This window comes from Podarcis melisellensis (assembly GCF_964234715.1).
Source record: "Podarcis melisellensis genome assembly, chromosome: 11".
Lineage (NCBI taxonomy): Eukaryota > Metazoa > Chordata > Lepidosauria > Squamata > Lacertidae > Podarcis > Podarcis melisellensis.
The window spans coordinates 31673812-31700181 of record NC_138543.1 but is presented as its reverse complement, the minus strand read 5'-3'; the positions used below and the strand labels follow the sequence as shown (position 1 = coordinate 31700181).

Genomic DNA, 26370 nt, shown 5'->3' with positions numbered 1-26370 from the left:
GAGTTTAACTCTTTTTCTTCTGCCATAGTTTAGAAAAAAACCATCGGAGCTGCCATTTGCATTTCAAGGAAAGGTCCTATTGCGTTCCAAGGGAAGGTCCTATTGATTTCCCTTGAAATACAAATAGCAGCTTTTGAGAGGTGATTCTCATTCAGGACTGTGGAAAAGAGAGGAAGATTTCAACATAGGCTTCAATCAAGCTTCCAGAAAAATGCAACCATTGTATCTGCTTGGTTAATGTGATGTCCAGCAGTGGCGGCTGGTGGGGTAAAGGGCAGGCCAACAGTAGGTGGACCAGGTGGTGCTACAGCCAACGACAAGCAGAGTCAACTAATTATAGTTTTGTCCCCAATATATGGGGACATATATTGTCCACAATATATGGAAAATGCTCTGCCACTCTCAAGAATACCCTTGCATCGGAGATAATGAAAATATATTATTAATTCTAATGTTGTACTTATTTTGATGGTTCTGCAGTACCGCTTGCATGTACTGTGTGCCCTGTAATAGTGGGTACATTGTGACAAATGCATTCATTGTACTTTGCTTGCCATATATTTTGTCTTTGTATGCTGGCCTGAACCCCTGTTTTTTCAATTTGTGTATGCTCCTCTACAGCGGGTTCCTTTTGTGCAAGTTATATGAAGGCAACACTGAGAGAAGGAGGAATCTGACAGGCAATGGTGCCCTCTGGGCTGGTAATAGGAAGGCAGGCAGGTGGGGGCTGGCTGAAGGCAAAGAGAGGCTGGTGGGGGAGTGTGCCATTTGCCCAAATGGAATAGCTTCTGTTATTTTGGCCACGGCATGAAATACAGGGTCAGATTGTTATGCAGGCCCCATTCATTCCAGTGAGAAGAATTTATCAGTAAATTGTGTCCATAGTTACTGAATAGATGTCAAAGGCATTTTTTTAGTTTAATAATGTTGTGACAGGTGCAAAATGTGGCAAAAAGCCTCAAGGTGTATCTTGAAAAAGAAAGAAAGGAAAGCTTTCAGGCTCCTCTGAATAACATTGTAAAGGCCGACAGAACCGAGCAGCAGAAGGAAAAAATGCAACCCTTTCAAATAGAAGACTGAGTGACCACATTTTCAATAGGATGCTCTTTTTCGAACTATAAACTATATTACATATAAGTTAATTGGAAATCCAAGAAATATTCATTTAAATGCATTTTCTTTTTTAAAAAAGGGGAAAAAATACTAATAAACACAGAAACATTTTATCAGAACATTCTGACTAGCAGCTCAAAGTGCTCCATTGGTGACAGCTATAATCACTGACATGGTGTTAGCAGTAGCTGGAGTTCAAGATGGAGCCCAAACGTTACAGACCTGACGTGTCTTATTTGCAGGAGCCACCTCTTATTCAGGGAAGCTGCATCCCCAAAGCATTTTTTTTCAGTAAGATCTTCTGCAGAGGACCAATTGCTGACCATTACCCCGAGCCATCAAAGGTGGCCTGCATTCTTTGGGGCTTTCATGTGCAAAAGGGCACTGTGTATGCAGTTTCCCTTGCTTGACAGTCATTCCGTAAGAAGTGCCATATAGATGCAGCACCAATCACCTGTTTAATCCCCCATCTTTCACACACACCCAATATGACACTGCCACTACTCTTTCTGGGTGGACCACAGGTAGAGCATGGGATTGGTACCAGTGTTTACTGTGGTGGTGCCAGGCCTCATATGATTAGGCACGCTATTCATTGAACCAGCTAAGGACTGCAAGTGCAAAATTTGGCCCCATCAAATAGGCGTATAAAAATGAGGCCCCATTGAAGTCTCGACCCACTAAAATGTCCAACAATCCACAGTTCTTTTCTCCAGCATAGGCCAATACAATTAAGAAAAACTACTCTGGAGTAAGTAGGCTGTGAATCACAGGATCTTCATAAGAGCTTAAAAGTGCAGGATTTGGGCCATATGTAGTTAAATGCCATTTCAGTTACCATCCTTATTCTTTTAGCCGTTTGCACCTTAAAGCACAGTTATGATTGACTTTCTCTTTAAAATTATTCACTACAATTGAAGACCACTCCATAGATAACATTGTTAAGAAATGTTAACACAGTTACAGACAAGACAGTAACAGTCTAGTGGCTTTTGTAATGCAGCACAAATCCAACTAAAAACAAAGAAACCCCATAAACTTAACAGTGTTGCACAGGACCTTAACATTTCTTACACATAACTTGCTTTACCTTGATCAGATTCTCAAACTAAGGATCTCATAATATCCATGTCTAAGCCTTACAAAAAAAAGTGTGAACAAATACACCTTAAGAATTAGGTGCTCTTTATAGACAGATCTCATTATTCTACTGGTTCGATGTTTTTGAGAGGCGCTTTTAAGATAGCATCCCCTGATCATTAAAGGTTTTTGTTTTTAAGCAAAGCAGCTGTAATGACCATGTCCAAATGTCATGCTAAATCATTGTTTAGTGTGATGTGCACAAACAGGAATAAGCTGCAGTGAGCTTTGGGTTTTCACCCTCTCCCCTATCCTATCCTCTTTCCATGTGGTCAGAAGGAGGAATTTTGAAGCTTTCACTTCTACTTGTGATTAACCACAGCTTGCTGTAACATCTAGACGTGAGGGTATGTCTTAAAACTAGCCTTAGTTAATGTTAAAACAGTTTTGTTGCTCTAGATGACATGGCAAACCATGATTACGCAAAAGTGGATGTGAGAACTTCTAAACTCTTCCCCTCGGGATGAAGAGAGGAGAGAAGAGGGGAGGAACATGTGAGTTCACGTTGCATGTGTCAACGTGGCCATTATCTCCTGTTGCAGAGTAGGAGTTTATGTGAAGGTTGTGATGACCCTTAAAAATATATCAGACTTTTAAATCTTTTTCTTTTCTTTTTAAACAAGCGTATCGATTCCTTACTGTAAAATTATAGGATGACTAAGTATTTATAAAGGTCATAGAGCCCATCTTTATATCTCCATTTTTTTCCTTTTAATGATAATGGAATTTCATAAAAAAATACTTAGCATGATGTGTTAATGAGACACAACCAAGAAAAAAAATCTACCACAGTATGTTATGAAATTAAAAATGAAAATGAGCACGACTTGAAGGTTTTAAGTAATAAGAAGACACTCAAGAATTATAAAAGAAATGGACAGAATACTAATACCTTATTAAAATAAAAGTGCTTTGCAATATTTGTTAGGACTACCATTTACCAGGAACTCCTTCTGCACAACGAAGGAGTTTTACACAAGATAAATTCCATCTATTAAATCCGGGCTGTGTTTTCATACACATTTGTCACAGCTTGGGTTGCATTGACCCAGATGGTGGTTGGGCAGAGTCAGAAATGGAGAGCCATTTACACAGTGCTCTCCAGCACCTTTGTGTACTAATTCCATTGGCAACAGCATCTCATATCTTGCTTGGCCAGGGATTGGCATGGGCTACTGTTTCTCTGGGAAAACTGCATACATGGCTTTCTAGCATTGACTGATGTGCGGCTACATCCTAGGTCCATTCAAATGAAGCTACAGCAATCTTGACAATTTCAAATGGAAGATCTTAGTCACAGAGGTCAATGCGCAAGAGAACTGAATTTATGGCTAATTCAGGTTATCAACTGAAGAGGGTGTTATTAGGTAATAGGCTAATCACTAACAATGAGTAATAAGGTCACCTCTTGAGATATTTGCTTCCTCTGAAGGGATCTGTTCTGATGTATAAGCAAGACCCATTAGTGATAGCTGACCTGTGATAAACAGTTCACACCACAGCTATGATGCAGCAGCTGCGGTTGCCACATGACCCCATGGAGTTACTTGGGAAAACACTTCAGAAACCTTTTTACCCCATTCAGTAATCCCAGCTCTTTCTTCAATAGTGATAGCAAGCTCTACCAGCACTGAGGCTGCAAATGATAAGAAAACTGAATGCCTGAAGTAGGAATATTGTGGTGTTTGACTGACTCCTGTATGTGGCTTATCTTTCTGAATGCATGCACACTGCTTGATCCATCAGGGCAGTATGTACTCCATTCTCTGTTATCAGGGCACTGCATGATCCACATTTTAAAAATAATTAAAATTCTACAATCCAACTTCTATACCCTTTCCAGTCACGGGGAGGCGATGGAACTATGGTGGGCACTGAAATCCCAACCTCTGGAGATTGCAGCAGCTGCTGGCAAGATACTTTTGATCATATTTTTTGCAGTCTTAAGTGCTATAAACTTTCTCATTTTGAAATGAAGGCTGCCATTCCCAGAAAGCTGAATTCATCACCCAATAATGAGTTCTTTGCGCTCCCTCCAATTTCTTTCCTGAAGGCTCATAGCATACACTCAGCCCTGCTTATTATCGCTGATGATTGGCACCTGCCCCGTATCTGAATCCAATTCCCCCACTTCCTTCCTCTCTCTGTTTTTGCAGCACTGCCACTTGTGTATCCTACAAGGCTTGTCTTCTCCAGTCAGAGGGCCTGAAGAATCCTTGCAGAGCTGATGGTTAAAATAATGTTAAGATATAATATTATATGACCACTCAGCCTCAGGTTTCATCCTTCCACCCATATTTCTGAAGCTTGGGGACAGTGCTGTAGTTGAGTTGCTCCTCAGAACGAGGATACACAGTCCATATGTTTTGGCATGCACCTCTAGATCTCACAATGACCCTTGCCCATTGAGTCATAGGAAGCATCTCAGAGAAGTCATCTCCTAGGCAGCTCCATGAGGCAACTACCATGCATGAAAATGCAGGATCAAATGAATGCCCGCTTTGTAGCATTCATGTGTGCCTCCCTCCTGGCTACAGTTACTTAAGCTTTGAATTTGGTCCATGATCTTTCATCTCAGCATCCCTTAGAAAGAAAATGCAAGCTGAATTCACTGACAAAATCATTAACTTCATAATACACTGATAGCAGATTTTGTTCCATAAAATTCAGGTTGGCTCATTGAAAAGAAACAGAAGCAGTTAATGTGATCAAACATAAAAGACAGTGACGATGCCCACAGTGTGCTAAATGGGAAGCAAAACATGTGGAAATGAAACCCTAGGGTGGGTGGACTCGGCTGTTTGTAAAGGAAATTACAAAAGGTAGTTTGTGACACCAGGAGGACTGCAGACCACAGAGATCACTTCCAAAAAAAGTGTCATTAATCTTGACAATGCTTGATAGGCACAAGGGAAACAATCAAATGCAGTCATCCCCGAGAAAAACTTATTGCTAAAGCTGCAGTATCACTTTTTGCAAGTGAGATGACCATGTGGGTTTGGAAACAATGAATCAGCCTCTTCCTTCTCAAGTCACAAGTGAACTCTGTCACGCCACTTTCATCTTCCTTGTAAAAAGGATGCTGCTTCTTACTCCTAACGATATTCCAGCCAGCATGAAATAACTCAGAAAAAAAACCTTAAAAGGTAAACTCCACATCAAAACAGAGTAATAACTGGAACTAAGATTTAAAAGAACCCAAAGAAAACCCCCAACTCAGATTTGGACCATTTTAAGGGCAGGCTTAGACCTCCTTACAAAAGACAGTTAGCGGCCTACCAGAAAGTGAGCACTTGTTCATGAAAAACCCATTCAACTTCCTACAGGTTTTGCACAGTTTCTTCTATGGAGATATTTTTTTTAGGAATATCAAGAGTTGTGCGGAAAAGTGAAGATCCTCGTCAGTCCTCCTCTGTACAGCCCAAGAGCTCTGACCGTAAAGTGATCCTGCCGTACCATGACCAAGGGAGGATCCTTATGTGCCGTGCATAGATTGGGGGGTCAATGACGTTCTTTCTGTGGGTGTCGTTATCAAAGTTGCCCTGGAAAACCTGAAAAGTGAGCAAGAAGAACCAGTGATAGCAAAATAGTACAAAAGAAACCAGGCAGAGTGGGGAGATGGAGGCAAGAGAGCACCGAGAAAAACAGCAAAGATAGACAGATATGCGCTGCCATCAGAAAGTCAGGTTGCCTGACTCAGGAATGAATTATGTTTTATATATGGATATTACTAGGAATGCTTGGTGTCCCAGAAAAAAAACTCACCAATGGCTACAATTCCTAAATCCAGTTCCTCGTGAGTAAGCCCTTTTGAACTTAGGACTCAACTACATTCATAAAGATAAAGCGCTTTATATGTGTTATAACTGTGGCACCAGATGTTGCTATGGAGTCCCGTCTTTTGCCAACGGGATTTCCCTGTAAGAAGTTTACAATGCATTTAACTGAATCGTTGGTTGTTGTTTTTTATGTGTCTAAATTAAGCCTTAGGGTGGCTTCCTTCTCTGTAAACAGGCTTTAGGATCAAACTACAATATGATCCATCATTACCCAATACAGGGTTTCCGAAATGTCAGAGCTCATGAACCCCTTGATGAGTTTATAAAGGTACTGACCCAAAACCAAATTATTAGGCATGTAAATGAAATAAAGTCAAGAATATCGACCTTCCTTGATACCCTATTAACTTCTTTTTCCACTCTAAGACCTTTCTGACCTCTTTCACCCCTTAGGACTTTATTCATCCCCTGCACAATCCCATCAACCCAGGGGATCAATACTGACCACTCTGGGAGACCCTGACCTAAAAATGATGCCATTAATTTCATTGATAGCAGTGGCTTTCCAACCATATTGGTCAAAACATTCACTAACAAGGTACAGGCTTTTTAAAGAAGTGCACCATTGTGCTTATGAGCACATAGCTTATGAGCTATCAAGCACTGCTCCTGTTAAGGGTATTGTTGAAACTAACATCATCATTTAGTCTAGTAATACCAGGGTTGGGGAGGATGAGAAGAAGTGAGAGGTGAGGGAGAAAGCAAGACACACACCTAGAAAATACTTCAATTGTACAATGTGCACCTCCCTGCTGCAAAAAGCATTACTATTGATGACATTAAAATATCTGTTATTGATATGTTTGTGTACCATTTGGCAGACCAGAAAATAAGGAGAAAATTCGTTAAAGCACTTTTAAAATGCCAAGATTATTTGGAATGCAGGATTGAAAAAAAAAATCTCACACATGCAGCTTGGAGATACATCATTTTTTCTTTAAAAAGTCATTAATGACTAAATGCCACCTATACCAAGCAAACTGTCAGCTACCAAGGTAACAGTTCCGAGTAAGCCTGCCTAAATGCAGAAGTTAAAATGATGTGCAAGGCATATTTGTTTTAGGATTCATTTCCTTGGGGTAAGTGTTTGTTTGGTGCTTGCCAGATGCATGTTTATTTTATAGTGCATGTAGAGCAGTGTTGTGGCACCATAAGGCCATTTTGGCCAAGCCACACCCAACCTGCCCTACACGTGATGTCGTATATGATGTCAGGTGTGGGGAAGATCAAGGCAAGGCTTCGACAAAAGAAGCTTTGCAGGCATTACTGGCCACCTGATTGGCGGTGCCCGCAAAGCCACTTTCCAGCATTTTCCAAGAGCCAACCAACAGGTGATTGTTGGCGCTTGGGTAGCAACTGGGCTCAGGGATTCCCCAGTGTCAACAACGCCTTCCCCCCAGTTTGTGACAACTACTGCTGGCAAGCAGTATTCTCTTAAGACTGAAAGTGCAATGTGTTTGTCATCAGGAAAATGAAAGTGACTTATAACACATCTATAGCAGGCTACAGCCCTGTGCTCCAGGCTGCCATGCCCTTGCCTTACAAAGCAGCACATTATAAGCTTTTACATAGCACCTTGTTACTTGATTGCTTGATCTGGAAACAGCATGTAACAGCAGTGGTTTTTTTATTTTACAGGGAAACAAATTAAGAGAACAAGGAGAGAGAGCTGGCTGCAAATCACCCCATAGGGCAACCATACCATCAGCCTGCTCAAAGTGTCAGGTACAAAGGCTGCTTCTCATTCGACTTGAGTAAGAAAAAATAATAGCAATAGGGAAATCTAAAGTATTGCATTTAATATAACAAAACACAGCTCTAACAGTATGGGGCCCAAGAATGTAGGAAGACCTCAGCTGGATCAAGCCAAAGGCTTATTCAGTCCAATATCCTGTTCTCACAGCAGCCAGCCAGATGGACCTGAGGAAAGCAGTGCTTGTCCCACTTTTGGGATCTCTACCATGTTGAGCTGTACAATTGGTGTAGCACCTCAGTGGTTCTAGTGAGTACATTTATGTTTTAATTCTATTTTTGTCTCTGTCATTTAAAGCTAAGGAGTATGCAGCACCTAGGAAGAAGTGGGAGGGAGGGAAACAAAAAACTGTTTTTTTAAAAAACAACATTTTCTTTATAGACTGATTCTCCTCAGTTGACAAGGAAATCCTGGGGAACTCAGTCTTTTTAATCCTCTTGCCATAAGATTTTTTTTTTTTATTAAAAAAAACTGTTTTTGAACAATAGCTGTGGGATGCAATTAAGCTGTCTTCTTTGCAGTATTTACCAGGAATTCCAACAGAGCAAAGACAATTTTTTGCCTAGACAACATATGTGAAAAATCCTGCAAACACAACATTATTAATATCCTCAACGTAAATAACTTCTCCTTAGCAACTGGCTAGCGCAAGCCTGAGCCATTGTTTTCCCCATCTTAAAGGTGGCATGGTAGACTAGAGAAAACACAGTTTTTTCATCAGCCTACTTTGATGTAAAGCAATATTTGTAATTATTCTTTATATAGTAGTAAGGAATGGATAGATCAATCTATTTTTGGCCTGTGTCAGTTTCACATGTGTTCATCCAGCCCATCATGTTTCCACATTAAAGTACGATTTCACCCTGTAAAAATATTAATATGAATTAATATTTAAATATGCATACTTTTATACCAATGCACACATTTCTAAATTGTTCTTATCCCCAAATATGAATTCTGGTACATTTCTTGAACTGAGAACTGTTATCACAAAATCCAGGAAAGTATCTGAAGCATTATTCCATTCCAATATTGTCTTATTAGTCCAGGAAGAGCAAATTAGGTTGCTTCACTTAAAAGAGTAGCAACACACTCGGTGAGGCAGATTTGCAGAACTGCTCTCCTAACCTGGTATTTCTACTGCTTATGGATATACAGGTATTGTTATGCATGCTTTCTCCTAATGTGTACATTTGTTGGTTGAAAAGCTACTCTGCTAAATTCAGAGAAGTGTTTATTTCGAAAGATAGCTATGCTTCTGTTTGCATAATGTTTTGGGAAGGGAGAATTAGGTGGGTTCCCACTGGATTGCAAACCAAACCAAATTTCTCATCCATTCCCTTCTTTCTACATGCAAAGAATGCAGAAAATTGGAGGTACTCTTGTTTCCTGCACTTTGCAGGATACTGTAGAACAGGGTGTTCTCACAAAGCACATCTGTTCCATGCATGCAACATCCCAAGTGCATGTGGGAAAGGATTTTGCAGATCATGGCATGCATTTCTAATTTTACATGGCAATTCCTTTCATATGACCCACAGTTATTCCTTTCCCCATAACAGACTCCACCAAGTATGGTATTCATTACTATGGCACTGAAAGTACAGTGATCTACTGACCTCTAGTTGAGGAAAACATGATTACCATTTAGTCCAGAGAGATTTCCTCCCCAAAATGTATTTTTCTCAACATGCTCCAATTTCAGTGATTTCCAGCTCAGTCCAAACACAGAGATGGTGTTCGTGCATATCTTTCAAACCATTTAAAATGAACCCAAAGGAGAGAGAAAGAAAGAGAATGTAGGGTATAGTTTTGCAGCTCTCCTGGGCTGCATCCCTAGAGAAACTTGGTGTTGATTTAAACTCAGATAACTGGCAGTTAAAGTGGCAAGCGCCAGAAAGAAACAGCAGGAGCAACTGTTCTTTTTCATATCCTCTCCATTTGAAAGTGCTATGAGACCTGAGCCAAAACAGTCTTTTTACTTCTGTTGCTGCTTTCATTAATGTTAAAAAGAAAACTCTGATAAGAGTGTGTGTGTGTGTGTGTGTGTGTGCGCGCGCGCGCCTGCCCTTCCATCTGCCCTGACTGGCCTTGGATGAAAAGCAAAGAAATACATTTGATTTTCATGCCATTTGCTTAGTGCCTAATCAAACATGCAAATTTTGTCATGAATATCAAAAATATTGGTTCAGCTACATAAGTGGCAGACATACACACACTGCTAGAAAGCTGCTTTTTCACACTTCAAAGCAATCCCACAAACCTTTAACTACATACTAAGCATACAGTGGCTGTGTGTCCTATTGTCCAGAGGGCAGTCCTCTTATTTGGAGAGGCCAACATTTGCAAGGGCTATCCAAGCCTGGTTTAAAGATGAAGTACTATCAGGAGAGAAAGAAGCAAAAGTGGCCCCACCTTTAGGTAGAGTGAGGTGGAATGAAAAATACATGATATTAAAAGGTCTTAGAGAACAAAAGGGGTCATAGCCTGGTGCTGAAAGGACAACAACATGGGCACCAGGTGAGCTTACATAGGAAGAGCATTCCAGAGCCACTACCAAAAAGGCCAACCTTGTCATAGCCAACCTCCAAGTTTCAGATTAAGAAAGCACTTGGAAAAGGGTCTCTGTAGATGGCCTTGCTGTACATAGGTAGATAAATACAGGAGGAGGGGCTCCATCAAGTACAGAGGACCCACACTGTGTAGGGCTTTATAAGTCTGAACCAGCATTTTGAATTGGACAGCGAAGGCAAAAAAGAACTGATGTAATCTGTTCATAATGCCTACTCTTACTTAAAATGCTTTATTTATTGAATTTGTTTCTCATCATTTTCTCCAAGGAGCTCGTGGTTTGCATGGTTCACTCCTCATTATTTCATCCCCACAACAACCCTGTGAGGTAGGTTAGGATGAGAAGCAGTGACTGGCCCAAGGTCACCTAACGAGATTCATCACCAAGTGGGGATATTTTCCACCAGCTGAAGTTTCTGGATAGTATTTGAAAGCAGCACCATGTGCAATGCAATGAAGCCTGCAAGGGGGAAGATGGCTGGGGAAAAGGAAGAGGTAGCTCTCTGCAGCTTCTTTCTGTGAGGTTTTGGACCTAAACCACTTGAGTTGGGTCTTGGGATTTTGGTCCCCACCTCTTGCAAGAGAGGAGAGGCTATGAAAGGTAGAAATACCAGTGTATGTTGCAAATGTGGTAAGAATGGAGAGATGCCAAAGAGAACCATGTGGCTAAGATGTGGGAAAGCTGTACACCCCCAGGGCTGGAGCTTGCTCTAAAGTGAGCTTACTATGTAGGGCTGTGAAGTTATGGTAGAACTTGTGGGCAAATTACTTCATACATGCCCTCTCTGTCCACAAAGCGGCTTACACAACATCAGGTGGGGCTGAACCTTGAAACTAGTTTGATGCCAGTTCTTGAACCTTGTGATACTAGAGTATTGGGGTGGAGTATTGTTTTTGTTTGTTACTGTAAGTCACCCTGTGATCCTCAGACGAAAAGCAGTATAGAAATTTAATAAATAACAGAGTGGTAGCAAACAAGAGAGTAGGAAGAAGGTTAGTTGTGGATTCATGGATGAAGGGAAGGGAGGTGCTCTTCCTCAGGACAGATTAAAATCCAAACCAGAAAAAAGGGGTCAGAATGCTTGCTTTGTTTCTATGATGTGCATTACACATCACTGATGTGTGTATTCCAAGTCAAAGAATCAACTATGGATCAGGAAGAACCTAAAGATGTGCTCAAAGCTGTAAGTATATATATTTTTGGATTCTAGAGTTTCTTATAAAGTTGCCTCCCAGCTGTCGGGCATCAGATTCCCTCTTCAAATGAATGTTTGTGCTTAGAATAACAATGAAGATGTATCTATCGAACTGTGAATGCAGAATGTTTTAAAGTAGACGTTTTCATTGTTCCCCAAGGTCTACCAATACTGCAATCAGCCATTCAGTTGAGGAAGAGGGAAAAATGAGCAGCAGTCCCTAGGAAAACCCTGTAAACTACAATTAATGATACAGCTGAGTGAGATTAACAGTGGAAATAAGTCAATTTATTTTCTGAGTCAACTTGGCATTTGGAAAATAAGCCTTTGCCCCCCTCCCAGACTCCCCGATCCCACAAAACACCATCTTTACCAGACACTCCATCGCCATACTCCAAATATCTTATCTCTTGTGTGGGAGCGGTGGTGGTGCACAGGGAGAGTGATGAAATCTGACTCTGCCCTCCTTATCTGGTGTCCCAGCACACTTTGCAACGTGCCAAACATGCATTTCAGCCCTTGAGATATGTAGGTCTGTTCCAGGGGTGGAGTTCCCATGACCCTTCAGATGTTGCTGGTCTACAATTCCCATCATTCCCATGCCAGCTTGTGCTGATGGGAGCTGGATTTTAATGGAATCTGGAGGGCCACAAGTTGTCCATCCCTAGGTTCTACTCCCGTTATCAGACACTGGAGATGGCAGGGAGGGACTGACTTCTCTCTTTCCATGTGACAGGAAAGGTGGTTCAGGGACTGGGAATCTGGAAGGCAGGGAGGCAAACTGGGAATTTTCATTTGGCTTAGGCTTTAATTCTAACTAGATAACTCAGGGGCATGTAAAGCCACTATTATAAGCCTTCAAATCTTGTATCCATATATAGAAAGGTTATCTGCCATCTCTAACAACATGTTGTTGTTGTTGTATTTATATGCCAACCATCTGACTGGGTTGCCCCGGCCACTCTGGGCGGCTACCAACAAAACATTAATCTTAATGATACCCCCACTACTTACATTGCAATGTTAACCTTTCTTCTAGCCCATGGCTAGAATGCTAAGTCTGAATCCATGCTCAAATGCCTGCTCAGGTGTGATGCTCAGCTGGCCACCTTGGACTAGCCTAACGTAGTTCACAGGATGCTAAGTAAAGAAAAAATTGTGAGGAGCATCTTGGAGAAAAGATGGGACACACATGAAATTAATTCACGGTAGGGAGTCATGCTATGGTCAATATTAGACTTGTGTTTGTATAGCTGGCCAGACTGTCTGAAAACCTGTAGAAATTCTCAGAAGATAATGGTAGATGAAAACTGTATTTGATTGCTGCTCACCATCATTGCAGGGGGTAGACTATTTGAAGGTCAACTCTACTACACAGCTTGCTCCAGCTGAGTGCTATCTGGGAAGAATGGCTAACTGGCAGTGCTGCTATAATACAAGACAGCGTCCATCGCTCGAGAAGGAAGAGAACTGCTTCCTCTTTAGAAAAACAGTTGCACACCAGACTATTTTGAATAGAATTCAAAAGTCTTCAGAGATGTTCATGAATACCAGTTTTCCGCCTATGAATTTTCATTGCTTATAACATATAAAAATACTGTAATATGGATTATAACAGAACTATTTTGTGATTGACTCATTTTGATATAGTTAAAAAGTTAACCTAATTAGTCATACCCAACTTTGAGAAAAAATGTGTCTTTATTGAGACAGATGCATGCTGTCAATTTCTACATCCACATTTTGCCCTAGATTTTACAGATCCACTCTGAAATTTTGGGTAGGACCAATTTTTTCTGTGCTCCAGTGACTGTTATTTTAGATTATGCATTTTTGTGTTTTTATATCGTAAACTGCCCTGTGATCCTCACATGAAGGGTGGTATGGAAATTTATTATAAATAAATAAATAGATTCTGGGAAAAGCTTTTTCCAGAAAGTTATTGCTTTCTGCTTGGTAGTGTCACTTAAATATCCTAGCATGATTCCAGTGGAATTGCGGGTCATGACATTTCTTATTAGATCTCAACCACATGTGCAAACAGACGGCATTTTTATGATGGCATTTGCACTAGTAATTCCCCTCTGACTGATAAACTTCCTTCAATCTACTCAGTACTGAACACCAATGAAGCAATATAGTGGTTATCAAGCTTATGTGACTTAGAAATGTGTACTCTCATCAGGCGATATATATCTAACCCTGTGTTGGGATTTCTATTATATGTTTAGCTCAGATCTCCCACAGTTTTGAGAGCTAAGTGCATTTCCTTGCTGTTTGAAGTATAAACAGGCTAGGCAGGAACTATACAGTATGTCCTGAAGGCAGAGTATTGTATTGATTATTTTGCATATAATAAAAATGTAAGTGTGCCTTCACACAATAGTTCATGTGGCTACCAACAGAGGCTGCTGCAAACTACAGTATGATGACACAGTCCTTTTCACTTGCTGCTGGGCCATCACAGCTGTGTTGGGAGGGTGATGAAGAGACAGAGACAGGCAGGGGGGTGGCCCAGGTGAATGAGTGTGTGGGCAGCAGCCCAGGGAAGTTGTGTAGGTGGGCAGGTGGCCCAAGTGTGGTGTGTGTGTGGTACCTACAGTGGCGTAGTGTGGGTTGTCAGCACCTGGGGCAAGGCAAGTAATTTGCGCCCCCTAACCCGTGGATTTGCGCCCCCTAACCCGTGGATTTGCACTCCCTAACCCTAACCCCCAGATGTTGCACCCGGTGCGGCCGGCCCCCCTGCACCCCCCACGCTACGCCACTGGGTACCTACAACAGTTTCTCAAGTTTGCAAATGTGCCAAGGGGGCCCAGGAAGCCAGGTGACTCCTGCATATTTTATGAACCATTTAACCATGGATAAAAGTGAATTTTAAAATCAGAAAATGAAACACTCTCCATTAAGTGCATTTGATGATATACATATAAAAATATATTCTCCATTTAACAGCTTTAAATTTGACACATTTCTGCAACTAAAACCGAAGTATCTATAAATGTTGGTGCATAACGACATCGATTCTTTCTGTTCACCTTGACTTTTAGCCATAGACCCTTTGGCATGAACATCCTATAAAGCAGACAGCAGACATTAACCTGCAGGCTACTAACTCTGTGATTACCAGGGATGTAGCAGCTTTCTATAAAAAAATGCTTTCCAAATATCAATTGCCTCATTACCTCACCTTATCCTTTTTTTGCTTTTCATCCTGATATATGGTCCAGTGCTCTCCATTGTTGCTGTAGGCAAGTTTATAGGAGCCCACAAATTGTACATGACCAAAATCTTTGGCTCCTTGAGTAATTATGCCCGTCACCTTTGTAGGAACAAGAAGATCAATCTAAAAAACAAAAAAGTAAATACAAAATGGTAACGTTACAATGTTTTGCGTTCTCAAATTCATTTTCAAAAAAGGTTTAGAGTTTCTTTCTTGGCCAGGTCACAGAAGATCTAATACAAATGGGCAAAATAATACTGAAAGTAATGTGTGAAATTCATTGGCACGTTTGCTATAGTAAATGAATGCAGTTTTTATTAGAATTATTATCAATCACATTGGTTTGCACAAAACCTCCAACATTTAGTCACAGAATAAGGCACACTGAAATAAATAGCTTGGAATGAATTTGCCACCCCACCCCATGCTAAATCATTTTCCTAATCCTGGATGAGAACTTCCATGAACTTCAGATTGCTTTTCTGACTTATTTCCATAATGTCATTTTCAGCATTTTTGCCGTGCTTTCTGGTGCATAAATGTTTTACAATATTTATGTAATTCATTCCGACAAGATGAATTATTATGCCCATCTGATTGCAGGGATTTGATTGCAAGGATTTAGTAAAGCAAAGCCACCCACAGACAGTGTTTCCCATTGTGGACTATAAATGTTTCTGAAGCAAATGTTCCTTGTGTGCATGTAGCTGGCAAGACACACACTGGCAGTCTTGTGAACAGCTAGCAGGGACTAAAGGCGCATTCCTATAAACAATATTCTCATGTAACTGCAATTATCTCAATGATACTTGCATGGCCATAGTGACGGCTGAATTCATTGACCCATGGCTAGTCAGCTAGTCAGAAGGAGGCTTCGCTGCAGCACAGTCACCTTGACCATGCAGAGGAGGGTGGAGATGGAAGGGAAGAAGTACCACATGCATGCATGCATGCGCTCTCCTCCTTGTTTTTTAAATTTAACCTGCATATATCTATTTGCAGGAAAGGGAATCTGTTTGAAGAATGGCTGAAGCTTTAAAAGCTCCCCTTACAGTACATTTATATAGTGCATATCCATGCCCAAATACTACAGGACATTTCCATATATTTTCTCCACTATACTAAGGATGAGATACTTTCTGTCACTTTGGTGCCAATTCATCAATACACACACACACACACACACACACACACACACACACACACACACTGCTGTTTTTTATTTATCAAAGCTCACTATCCTGAAATTTTGCAGGGAACCTACCTACCTACCTAGGGGCACCTCTACAATCTTTGTAATGCTCATAAAATTGGGCTACAAAACAATGGGAGGAGAGAAACAAGTCCTTAAAAAAAAACATCCCAGCTCCATAAATATTAAGGGATCCACTTACACAAAAATATCTTCCCCTACATTTGGCACTCTTCGTTCGCTCAGGTGGGAAAGTTGTACTTATGTATTTCATCCAATTCTGCCAAGTAATCAAAAGTTGTCACCTGTACTTTTTTAAACTTTGAAATTTAAAGCTGCCCAGTACAGGCCCCACCACACCTATTTGCCTACAATCTGGCAGGCCTCATCCTCTGGCAAAGCATAAAGAAATTATAGCCATTTCTTGATTTCCCTATTGTAGTTAATGGGGAGAAAAGTGTTGCCTCAGATTTCCTGAAGCTGAGTATCTGAACTAAGGTGAGCAGAAGTGATGCACCTGGTGGGCATAGCTGCAATGCCAGCTTCCCAAAAGTGGTGCCACTGACATGGCGCAGTTGCCTTTGCAGGAGCAACTGGCTGGTTCTGCTGGTGTGCCCGCAGAGCTCCATCCTCTTCCCTGCCTCCGTCTGGGCAAGTGGTAGTAGCACTGCTGTCAGAAAGCTAGAAATGCAGTTGAGCCACTTCTGAAAGTGGGAAAGGAAGCCCCAAACTAAAGTGACTCACTAATCCAAGTGCTAAAGCAGAGCTCGGAAGCAGTTTTATTTTGGTATTGCCAGTCTTATCAAGGAACTGGGGGTGGGGGGGGGGAGAGAGATGATTTCCTTCTTAGCATTCACTATGGCTTTAATGGGTTGCAGTTGACTTTCCTTTATCCATATGTCTCTCATCAGCAAATTAGCATTTTTATTAGCTGCTAAAATAATGATAAAATAATCATGGTGTTATTTCTGGGTGCTTGATTCCTTGGTAAATAATGCTAATAAAAATGGATTCTATGTTTAAGCTACTTTGCAATTATTTTAAGGTTTATAATTTTTTTTGCTTAGTTTGTTTTAGAGTTGCATCTGGAACATGCACTGAAATTTTTTGGAAGTGGGTGGTTGTTGTTGCTGCTGTAGATGGACTGATATGACAACTATACCTAGACTTCCCCCCCCCCCATCAGTAGCAATATGAAAATAATGATGTTAGCTTAGGATGAACTTGGAGAATGAGGCTACAATCCTAACCATGTCAACCCAGATAAAGTGTTGCAAAGTTCAACAGGGATCATTAGGAAAGGAACTAAAAATAAAAACTGCTATCATAACACTAGTTACAGATAGGTAGCCGTGTTGGTCTGCCATAGTCAAAACAAAAAAAAATTCCTTCCAGTAGCACCTTAAAGACCAACTAAGTTAGTCTTTAAGAACTAACTTAGTTGGTCTTTAAGGTGCTACTGGAAGGAATTTTTTTTGTTTTGACTATGGCAGACCAACACGGCTGCCTATCTGTAACGGGAACTATGGAAGGCACCACATTGAGCCGCATGAAATGGAAGTCCATCAACCTCACCAACTTAGTTGGTCTTTAAGGTGCTACTGGAAGGAATTTTTTTGTTTGTTTTATCATAACACTGTTAACACAAATCTATGGTGCAACCACATTTGGAATATTGTATGCTGTGTACAGTATTGTGGAGTTTGCAAAGAGTCAGAAAAGTTGCTGGAAATTGCAGGTGGGCAGAGTGATGATGAACATATGTCTAGCTTGCAGGCTTCATACAGGCATCTGGCTGGCTGCTGTGAGAACAGGATGCTGAACTAGATGGGCTCTTCATACATTCTTATAGATATTAAGCAGAGCTTCCTCCTAGGTAACTATGCCTAAGATTGCAGTTGTCAGGAACATAATGCAATCGAGTGCAGGGGGAGAGTCAGACTCAGAAATTGAACTAAGTGAGAGAGAGGCTGGCTCTGCAGAAGAAAGTGAGCTAGCAGAGACAAGAAAGGGTAGCTCGATGCCCCTTCACAAAGAGTACACAAATAGCCCTCAAGAAGCAGGAGAGTTAGGAGGCAGTCAGAGAGTTGCTAGGCAACCAGCAGAGGAGCAGAGGACAGACAGTGTATCTAGTGGAAGTGGGGAGGGGGCAGACCAGCCTCTCAGTCCCTGTGCTCGCAGAATAGACAAGGTCAGAGTGCAACGGAAGGGCAAGAGGGGAAGGGTGGGAATCTGGCATCCTCCCTGTTGTGGGCGGGGTGGAGTTTCAGACTGACCAACTCCCTTCAATGCAAGCAGGTGAGAAGCCGGGCTCTGGATGTGGTTTTGTAAATAAACATAACATGAAACTGCCAGAGAGTCATTCATTCTTATTGGGGCTTGCTTGCCTGCCTGAGATCATTACAGCAGTCATGCCATAGGACTGATAAGGGATATGAACCCAGGTCTCCCTAATCAAAATCCAGTATGCAAGCTGCTTTACCACACTTTACCAGCTCACTATCCTATGATTGTCAGTTGGTCCTCATAAATTGGGTATTATCCCATGTACTGCTGTTCAATGTTTATTATTTTTACTATATAGATAAACATTAGACACTCCTTGATGGTGTGGCTATGGGGCTCATAATGCTTTGCCTCTGCACTTCAAAATGTACACCACTGAGCACTTGCACAAACATTGCCCAAAGCACACAGGAAAAGGCATCTGCATTTTATAACAACAAGGAGATGAAAGCCACATAGGAAGGTGGACAGATAACCCAGTTCCTGAACTGCTAAAGTGCTCACAAATAACTGTTCAGGTGCTCACAAGGTTAAATCTGCCCTTTGAGATATTTATACTAGGGTTAGGCTGGGAAGAGCCTGTTATTATATACAGAGGTGTTAGAAACGCACACCCTTCACGCATGCACACAACAATAGCTTGTACAGAGGCAGCTTCATTCAGCCAATCTTATGCAGAATGACTTCTACCGTCTGTCAGCTAAGATTATTATGCACTGCTTAACCTACTTCCATAGCTATGTTTCTGTTGCTCTAAAGCAAGAGTGACAAAATCACATTAGAACCACAAACAAGCTTACAAGAAGCACTTGCCGAAATGGAAGAATTAGTTTGTTTCCCTTAAGAAACATAATGGCCAACTGAGTTACGGAAAGTAGGCTGGCTGGGAAAAGGCAATTAAAGGTGGGTTGTTCATTTGCTGTGCCCACTGGCCTGTGCATGCTGTTGTTTAACACCTGATCAGTACATAATGATACCATGCCCATCCATTATTTGATTTGATTTGATCGTGGATGAGGGTGCCAGTCTGGGGTGTATTATTGAGTTCTGGGTGGGTGAGTTGGGAGGAGTTCATCTGACACAGTTATGTCAACCTGGATTATCAGCACTGCATCAGCACAGGCTGCATGGATCGGAGAGATGAGAGAGTTGCTGTGGTCCATAGAGCTTTCATCTCCATCACCAGGCTGGAATACACCAATGCACTCTATGTGGAGTTCTTAGGCAATCTTGGCCTCTACAGGCCTCCCATCCTTGGGCAGGTGGATCTGAAGTCCTCCAGATATTGCTGGAGCACAACTCCGATCATCCCTGCCCATTTGCCATGACAATGGTTTTGTGAGTCAAGGACCCGCAACCCGATTAGAGATAAATAAGACACAAGGACACATGTATTTTAGGTTAATGGGCTAAATAAGGCCACAACTTTATTGGTTACAGCATGTGAGTGGTATTGGCTTAGGCATTGGATCAAATCTCTACATGACTTCACCCCGCTCAGTGGGGAGTGATTTGAGGGTTAACAACCAGTGGGAGGAGATTGATGTAAATACAACTGGAAGCTTCCCCTGACGTGACTGGGGGTTGTGCCATGGCCCTAGCCACCATTAGGGCATCAGACAGGATCCACGACCGCTGGATCCCTTTAACAGAATATCCAACAAGGAGAGGGGTAGGTGATGGCCACCACCTGCCCTCCGACACACGACACATATTCCAATGCCTAACTGCCAATATCCGATTTGCTACGAGGCAGGCGAAAAACCAAGAGGCTGGTGCCAATTTGCCAAATGGATAAAAATTCCTACCAGGCCCCCTGGGCAAGCAAGGCAACTGACCAAAGTCCATAGCAAGGTCAAAAGCATAGATATGACCTAAAGGGACGGTGGGCGGGTGATCTGTCGAATTCAGGAAGCAGAATGGGGCACGGCCCTGCTGTGGCCGCTTAACTGCAGCTAAACCCCACCCCCAATCCAGTGGCGTAGCGTGGGTTGTCAGCACCCGGGGCAAGGCAAGTAATTTGACCCCCTAACCCGTGGATTTGTGCCCCTAACCCGTGGATTTGCACCCCCTAACCCCCAGATGTTGCACCCGGTGCGGCCGCCCCCCCTGCACCCCCCATGCTACGCCACAGCCCCAATCCAGCCCTATTGGCTGGCTAAAGGGCGCAGCACGGCAGTTGGGATAACTGATGCAGGGGGCCGAATATGCCTCCCTGCTGAAGTGGGAACTGGCTCCCGCTCACAGCCCCTCCCCTCTGGTAGGAGGAGAGGTCTTGCCACCAACCATTGGCTCATGGGAACACAGAGATTCTCCATCAATATGATTTTGCTGTACCCTCTAGAAGAAGTTTTACAGGAATGTTTGGTGTATAATCAACTGCCACTAACCCATGGGTAAAATAAATGGGAAGGAAAAGAAATCAAAATCAAAGCAAGTTTAAAACAACTCCAACTGCTTCTATCACAATTCACTTCAGGGAAAGTGGATTAAAACAACAACAACAACATAAAGTCCCCCAGGGACAAAATTATATATATCACGGCTATAAAATTATAGGGAGTGTGGGAATGGAAACAACTAAGCCAGAGCACTCATATAATTTAATTTCGCTCTACTGTAAACAACCACATAGACTATGATTCATCTTGGTACTCACTGCTGCTTACCTGGTCTACATCCAGCATTTAACAAAGTGTCTGTCCTAAGCTATTAGTACTTTTCTGTTACTCTCTTGGGCTACAGGGAAATATAAATCAAAGCCTTGCAATACTGCTTAAGGATTAAAATATCAACCTGCCTTTGTATTAGAGATGTACACTCCTCTAATACATCGCTACACAAAGTTGAATCAAATCTAAAATACAACAACGAAAGAACAAATGAGGACTATATAGGCATTTCCCACAGCTACATGTTGTCTAGAGGCCACAGAGAAGATAGTGGGGTTAAGCTCTTCATTGTGCAGGCTGCCTGAAAGCTGAGTTTTCTTCTCTCCAGACTAAGCTTCCTCATTGGGGTCCTCACAAGTAACAGACTGTATAGCTCCCACTTTCCTGTGTTTTCCAAGGCCTTAAAATCTACTTGAAGGTGACTCATTGCTGCTTGGTATAGGGGCATATATTCTGCCCCAGATATTCCTTTCTTCCTAATTTTTGGTAAATGTCCTCTTCATAATAATAATAAATAATTAAAAATTGTCCAGTAGCACCTTAGAGACCAACTAAGTTTGTTCTGGGTATAAGCTTTTGTGTGCAGGCACACTTCTTCAGATACACTGAAACAGAAGTCACCAGACCCTTATATATAGTGGGGGGGGGGTAGGTGGGTTTTTTTCTCAGAAGGGTAGTAGGAGATGAGTGATTGACTTAATGGGTATGGTAAACTCATACCCTTCTGTCCAAAGCCATAGCAATGGCCAAATCATCCTGGGCATCAACAGAACTGGGCTGAACTTAGGCAGGGGCAAGCTATTTTTGACATGGCAGATCCATAATTATGTTTCCTAGTGCTGGAGTACAGAGCTGCATTGTGCCACATGGCCTACCCTATGCTCACCTGCTGGTCTCAGGTGTGGTGGAGGATGCCATCCTCTTGTCAGTGTTGATGTAATAATCAACATCCAAAAAAAACTAAAGTGCTGCACCAGCAAGCAAAAAACAACCCCTCTGCAGCTCCACAAATCCTACTTAACAGTGTAACATTGGAAAATGTTGATCACTTTTCATACCAGGACAGTTATCTTTCCACGACACTGATGCCGAAATACAGCATCACTTGAGTGTAGCTTTCTTTTGATTGAAGTGCAGAGTGTTTGAGGACTGGGAAATTCACAGGGAAATAAAAATGCTTGTTTACAAAGCTATTGTACTACCAACCTTCTTGTATGCTTGTGAAACATGTACCACTTATAAACACCACCTCTAACTCCTTGAAAGATTCCAGCAATGGTGTCTCCGAAAATTTTTACATATCACTTGGAAAGACAGGCAAACTAATGTCAGTGTACTGGAAGAAGCAAAGATCACCAGTGTTGAAGCAATGGTTCTTCAACATCAACTTCATTGGACTGGTCATGTTGTTTGGATGCCTGATTATAGTTTTCCAAAGCAACTACACTATTTCAAACTTAAAAATGAAAAGCATAATGCTGGTGGTCAACAAAAGAGGTTTAAAGACTCTCTCAAGGCAAATCTAAAAAAATGTAGTATAAACACCAACAATTGGGAATCGTTGGTCTGCGAACGCTCCAATTGGAGAACAACCTTTACCAAAGGTGTCATGAACTTTGAAGACACTCGATTTCAGGACGCAAGGGAGAATCGAGCTAAAAGGAAGGCACATTTGGCAAACTCCTGTCTGGAAACCTATGTCCCCACTGTGGAAGGACGTGTGGATCCAGAATTGGCCTCCACAGTCACCTACAGACAGACCATTAAGACCGTATTCATGGAAGACAATCTTACTCAGCTACGAGTGATTGCCAAACAACAACAAGAAGAAGACCCTATGCTCACCTGCTGGTCTCGGGTGTGGTGGAGGATGTTATCCCATTGCCAGTGTTGGTGTAATGATCAACTGCCAATCAAGTTGGGTTCCTTACATGGAGCTGGCAGTGGGAAGGTGCCATCTTGTCCTTCAGTTCAGGCAGAATAATGCATTGGGATGCCCCTGCCGGCATATCAAGGAACTCTCATACTTGCTATTAGTGACTCAGTCCTGTCACCATACGTTATGCATTGAGCACCAGCTTTCAAAACTAAATTGCTCTAGAAATAGCTCATTATAGCAATCAAACAATTGAGGTTGCTTTGAAAATGAATATAAGCATGAATGCAACATAGCAACCTGTGATGGGATAATGAGCTGCTTGTGCGTAAAAGCTTGATCCCTCTGGTGTTTGGCTGGTCAACCAAACCGAGGCACTAACGGAGCCTCCCAAGGCATGACTCCGTTAGTCGCTGGTAGGATCTGACAGTGGGCGTCTACGAAATTTACGCCAACATAAAAGTTGTTTCACGGACATGCGCCTTCGTGACTCTCTGCGTGACAGCTTCCGGCGAAGGGTGGGAGTTGCCAACGGGGGTCTTGTTACCTCTGCACTATTCTCACTAGAAGTATCCCAGAGCCCTCCCTCCTCCGACTCCCCTTCTGCCGGAGCTTCTGCTCTCCCCCTGCTGGTTCCCTCCTCCGCTGCAGAATCTCTCCTAGTCTGCTGGAGCCTCTGCACCATCTCTCTTTCCGATGGCAGTTCCCTGACATCCACCTCCCCCTCAGGGCCCCCTTCACCCCCCGCTTTCTCTCCCACTGGCGGTGAGGGCGGAAAGCCCCTAAAGGAACTCTCCTCGTCATCCGAGGATTCAAACACTTCTAACCATGGCGTACCGTCTCTCTCCCCGTCTTCCTCTTCTTCGTCGGAGTCGGCTTCCTCACCCACCCCTGACTCTGGGAACCCTCCAAACTCTCCTTCCTCATCGGTGGTCCCAAAGTGTTCCCTTCTAAATCGTGCCACGGGTTGCGGTTTTTTTGGGAAACGCCAATGAAATGTTTCTATTAAAACCTCGTCATTGACTACCTCAGCGGGTACCCAAGTGTTTTCCGACTCTACTTCCCCCTCCCATTCTACCAGATATTCCACCTGATCCCCCTTCCACCTGGAATCAATGATTCCTGCCACGTTCATGTCGCGTTCTCTCTCTTCTATCACGGGCGTTCGGGAGACCTCTCTCTCACGCTCCCCCCCCCCATTCACGTCCCTCTCGGTACGGCGACAGTAATGACCTGTGAAATACTGGGTGCAATTTCATGTGACTGGGCAGTCTGAGTTTGAATGCTACTGGGTTCACCTGCTGTATGACCTCAAAGGGTCCCAATCTTTTGGGTTTCAGTTTCTTACAACCCCCCTTGAAAGGTAGTCCCTGGGTGGATAGCCACACCCGGTCTCCCACCCTTATAGTTTCACCTTCCCTCCTATTTCTGTCTGCTTGCTTTTTATATTCTTCCTTGGCTCTCTCTAAGTTAAGTTGTAGCTGACGGTGGATGGCTTCCATCTCTTCAACAAAATGTTCCGCCGCCGGCACGCTCCACCTCTCCCCTCCTTCTCCTGGAAATGCCCTGGGATGACACCCATAATTTGCCATAAAGGGACTCATCCCTGTGGACACGTTCTCAGCGTTGTTGTAGGCAAATTCTGCCAGAGGTAACTTATCTACCCAATCATTTTCTCGGTCCTTTACATAACACCTCAGGTATTGTTGTAAAATCCCGTTTGCCCTTTCCGCTTGCCCATTTGTTTCCGGGTGCCGGGCAGTGGAGAAATTGATTTCCACGTGCAGTAAGCTCATAAGTTTCCTCCAGAACCTGGAAGTAAACTGTTTCCCTCTGTCACTGACCACCCTCAAGGGGGCGCCATGCAACCGGAAAATATGCTCTACGAACAACTTGGCGGTTTCCTCCGCTGTGACCGCATGTGAACAGGCTATAAAATGACACATCTTAGTTAATAGATCTACCACTACCATGACCGCCGTTTTGCCCTTGGATTTTGGCAGGTCCGTCATAAAATCTATGGAGACTGCCTCCCATGGCCTTTCTGGTGTGGGTAAGGGTTGTAAGAGCCCCGCTGGCGCCACCCTCTCCCCTTTCGCTCGCTGGCACCTGTCGCAACCCCTGACATATTCCCGTACGTCCTCCCTCACCTTGGGCCACCAAAACTCCCTGGTAACCAACCACATGGTTTTGTGCTGTCCAAAATGCCCCGCTGTGGGGCTATCATGCAACTGCTTGAGTACTCTGCCCCTCAGTTCCCCATCGGGTATGTACAGTGCCCCTTTGTAATACAACGCCCCACTCTTTTCTTCAAACCCCCCTGTGTTCTCCTCTGTCCTCCTGAGTTCTCTGAGTTTCTCTTGGGCGTATTCGTCGTTCTCCGTACCCTCTAACAGTTCTTTCTGCCCCACCAAAGCCGCCCCACACACCCAGCGGTCTTCAGGGATTACATGCCTTGCTTCCGGCGCGCCCTCCCCCTCTAAGTACTCAGGCTTTCTGGAAAGAGCGTCCGCCCTTACGTTCTCGGACCCTGGCACGTAACGAATCTCAAAATTGAATTTGGAGAACTCCTGGGCCCATCTCACTTGTCTCTGGTTCAGCACTCGGGCTGTTCTCCAGTACTCCAGATTTTTGTGGTCAGTCCGGACGTGAACCTTGTGCTGCGCCCCAATCAGCAAGTGCCGCCATCTCCGGAATGCTTCATGAATGGCGAGCAGTTCTCGGTCGTATACTGTGTAGTTCCTCTCGGATTTGTTCAACTTCCGCGAGAAGAATGCACACGGTCTCCATTCAGACGTATCTTTCCCCGGCTGGAGAAGCACGGCCCCTACCGCTCGGTCTGACGCGTCAGTCTCCACTCGCATTGGTTGCTGTAGATCCACGTGCAAAAGTTGCTCCTCCGACGCAAACGCTGCCTTTAAGCGTTCGAATGCCCGTTGCGCTTCTTCCGTCCAAGCAAATTTTTTCTTGCTGCTAAGACAATCCGTGATGGGCGCGGTTAAATGGGCAAAGTTCTTGATGAACTTCCTATAGAAGTTTCCGAAGCCCAGGAACCTTTGCACGTCCTTCTTGGTCTTTGGTGTTTTCCATTCCAGTACCGCTTGAACCTTGCTGGGATCCATAGCCAACCCCTTGTCAGACAACCGGTACCCCAGGAATTCCACCTCCCTGCTATGAAACTGGCATTTCTCCAGTTTCACCCACAGCCGATTTTCTCGCAGTTTGCTCAGTACTTCTCTAACATCTCGCACATGCTGCTCCTCATTCTCTGAGTACACCAGGACGTCATCTAAGAACGCCACGCAGTTCTTGTAGAGCAATGGCCCCAGGACGTGATTCATGAATGATTGAAAGCAGGCGGAGCCCCCTTGTAATCCGAAAGGCATAACTAGGTACTCAAACGCCCCCAAGGGGGTGAACATAGTGGTCTTCCACTCATCCCCCTTCCTCACACGTATCAAGTTATATGCCCCCCTAAGGTCCAGCTTGGTAAAAATCTTCCCTTTTCTCAC

At 43.2% G+C, this 26370-nt stretch overlaps 1 protein-coding gene across 1 annotated transcript in view; it reads right to left on the bottom strand.

Moving 5' to 3' along the window:
* Window positions 1-1746: 1746 nt before the first annotated feature.
* Window positions 1747-26370, bottom strand: part of EDIL3 (EGF like repeats and discoidin domains 3) — a 221698-nt gene continuing 197074 nt past the window's right edge. Inside the window, exons 10-11 of the mRNA XM_081930173.1 lie at window positions 14800-14955; window positions 1747-5804 (exon numbers count right to left, since the gene is read on the bottom strand). Coding sequence (XP_081786299.1) covers window positions 5655-5804; window positions 14800-14955 — 306 coding nt within the window. The 3' untranslated portion in view covers window positions 1747-5654. The remainder of the gene's footprint in view (window positions 5805-14799; window positions 14956-26370) is intronic.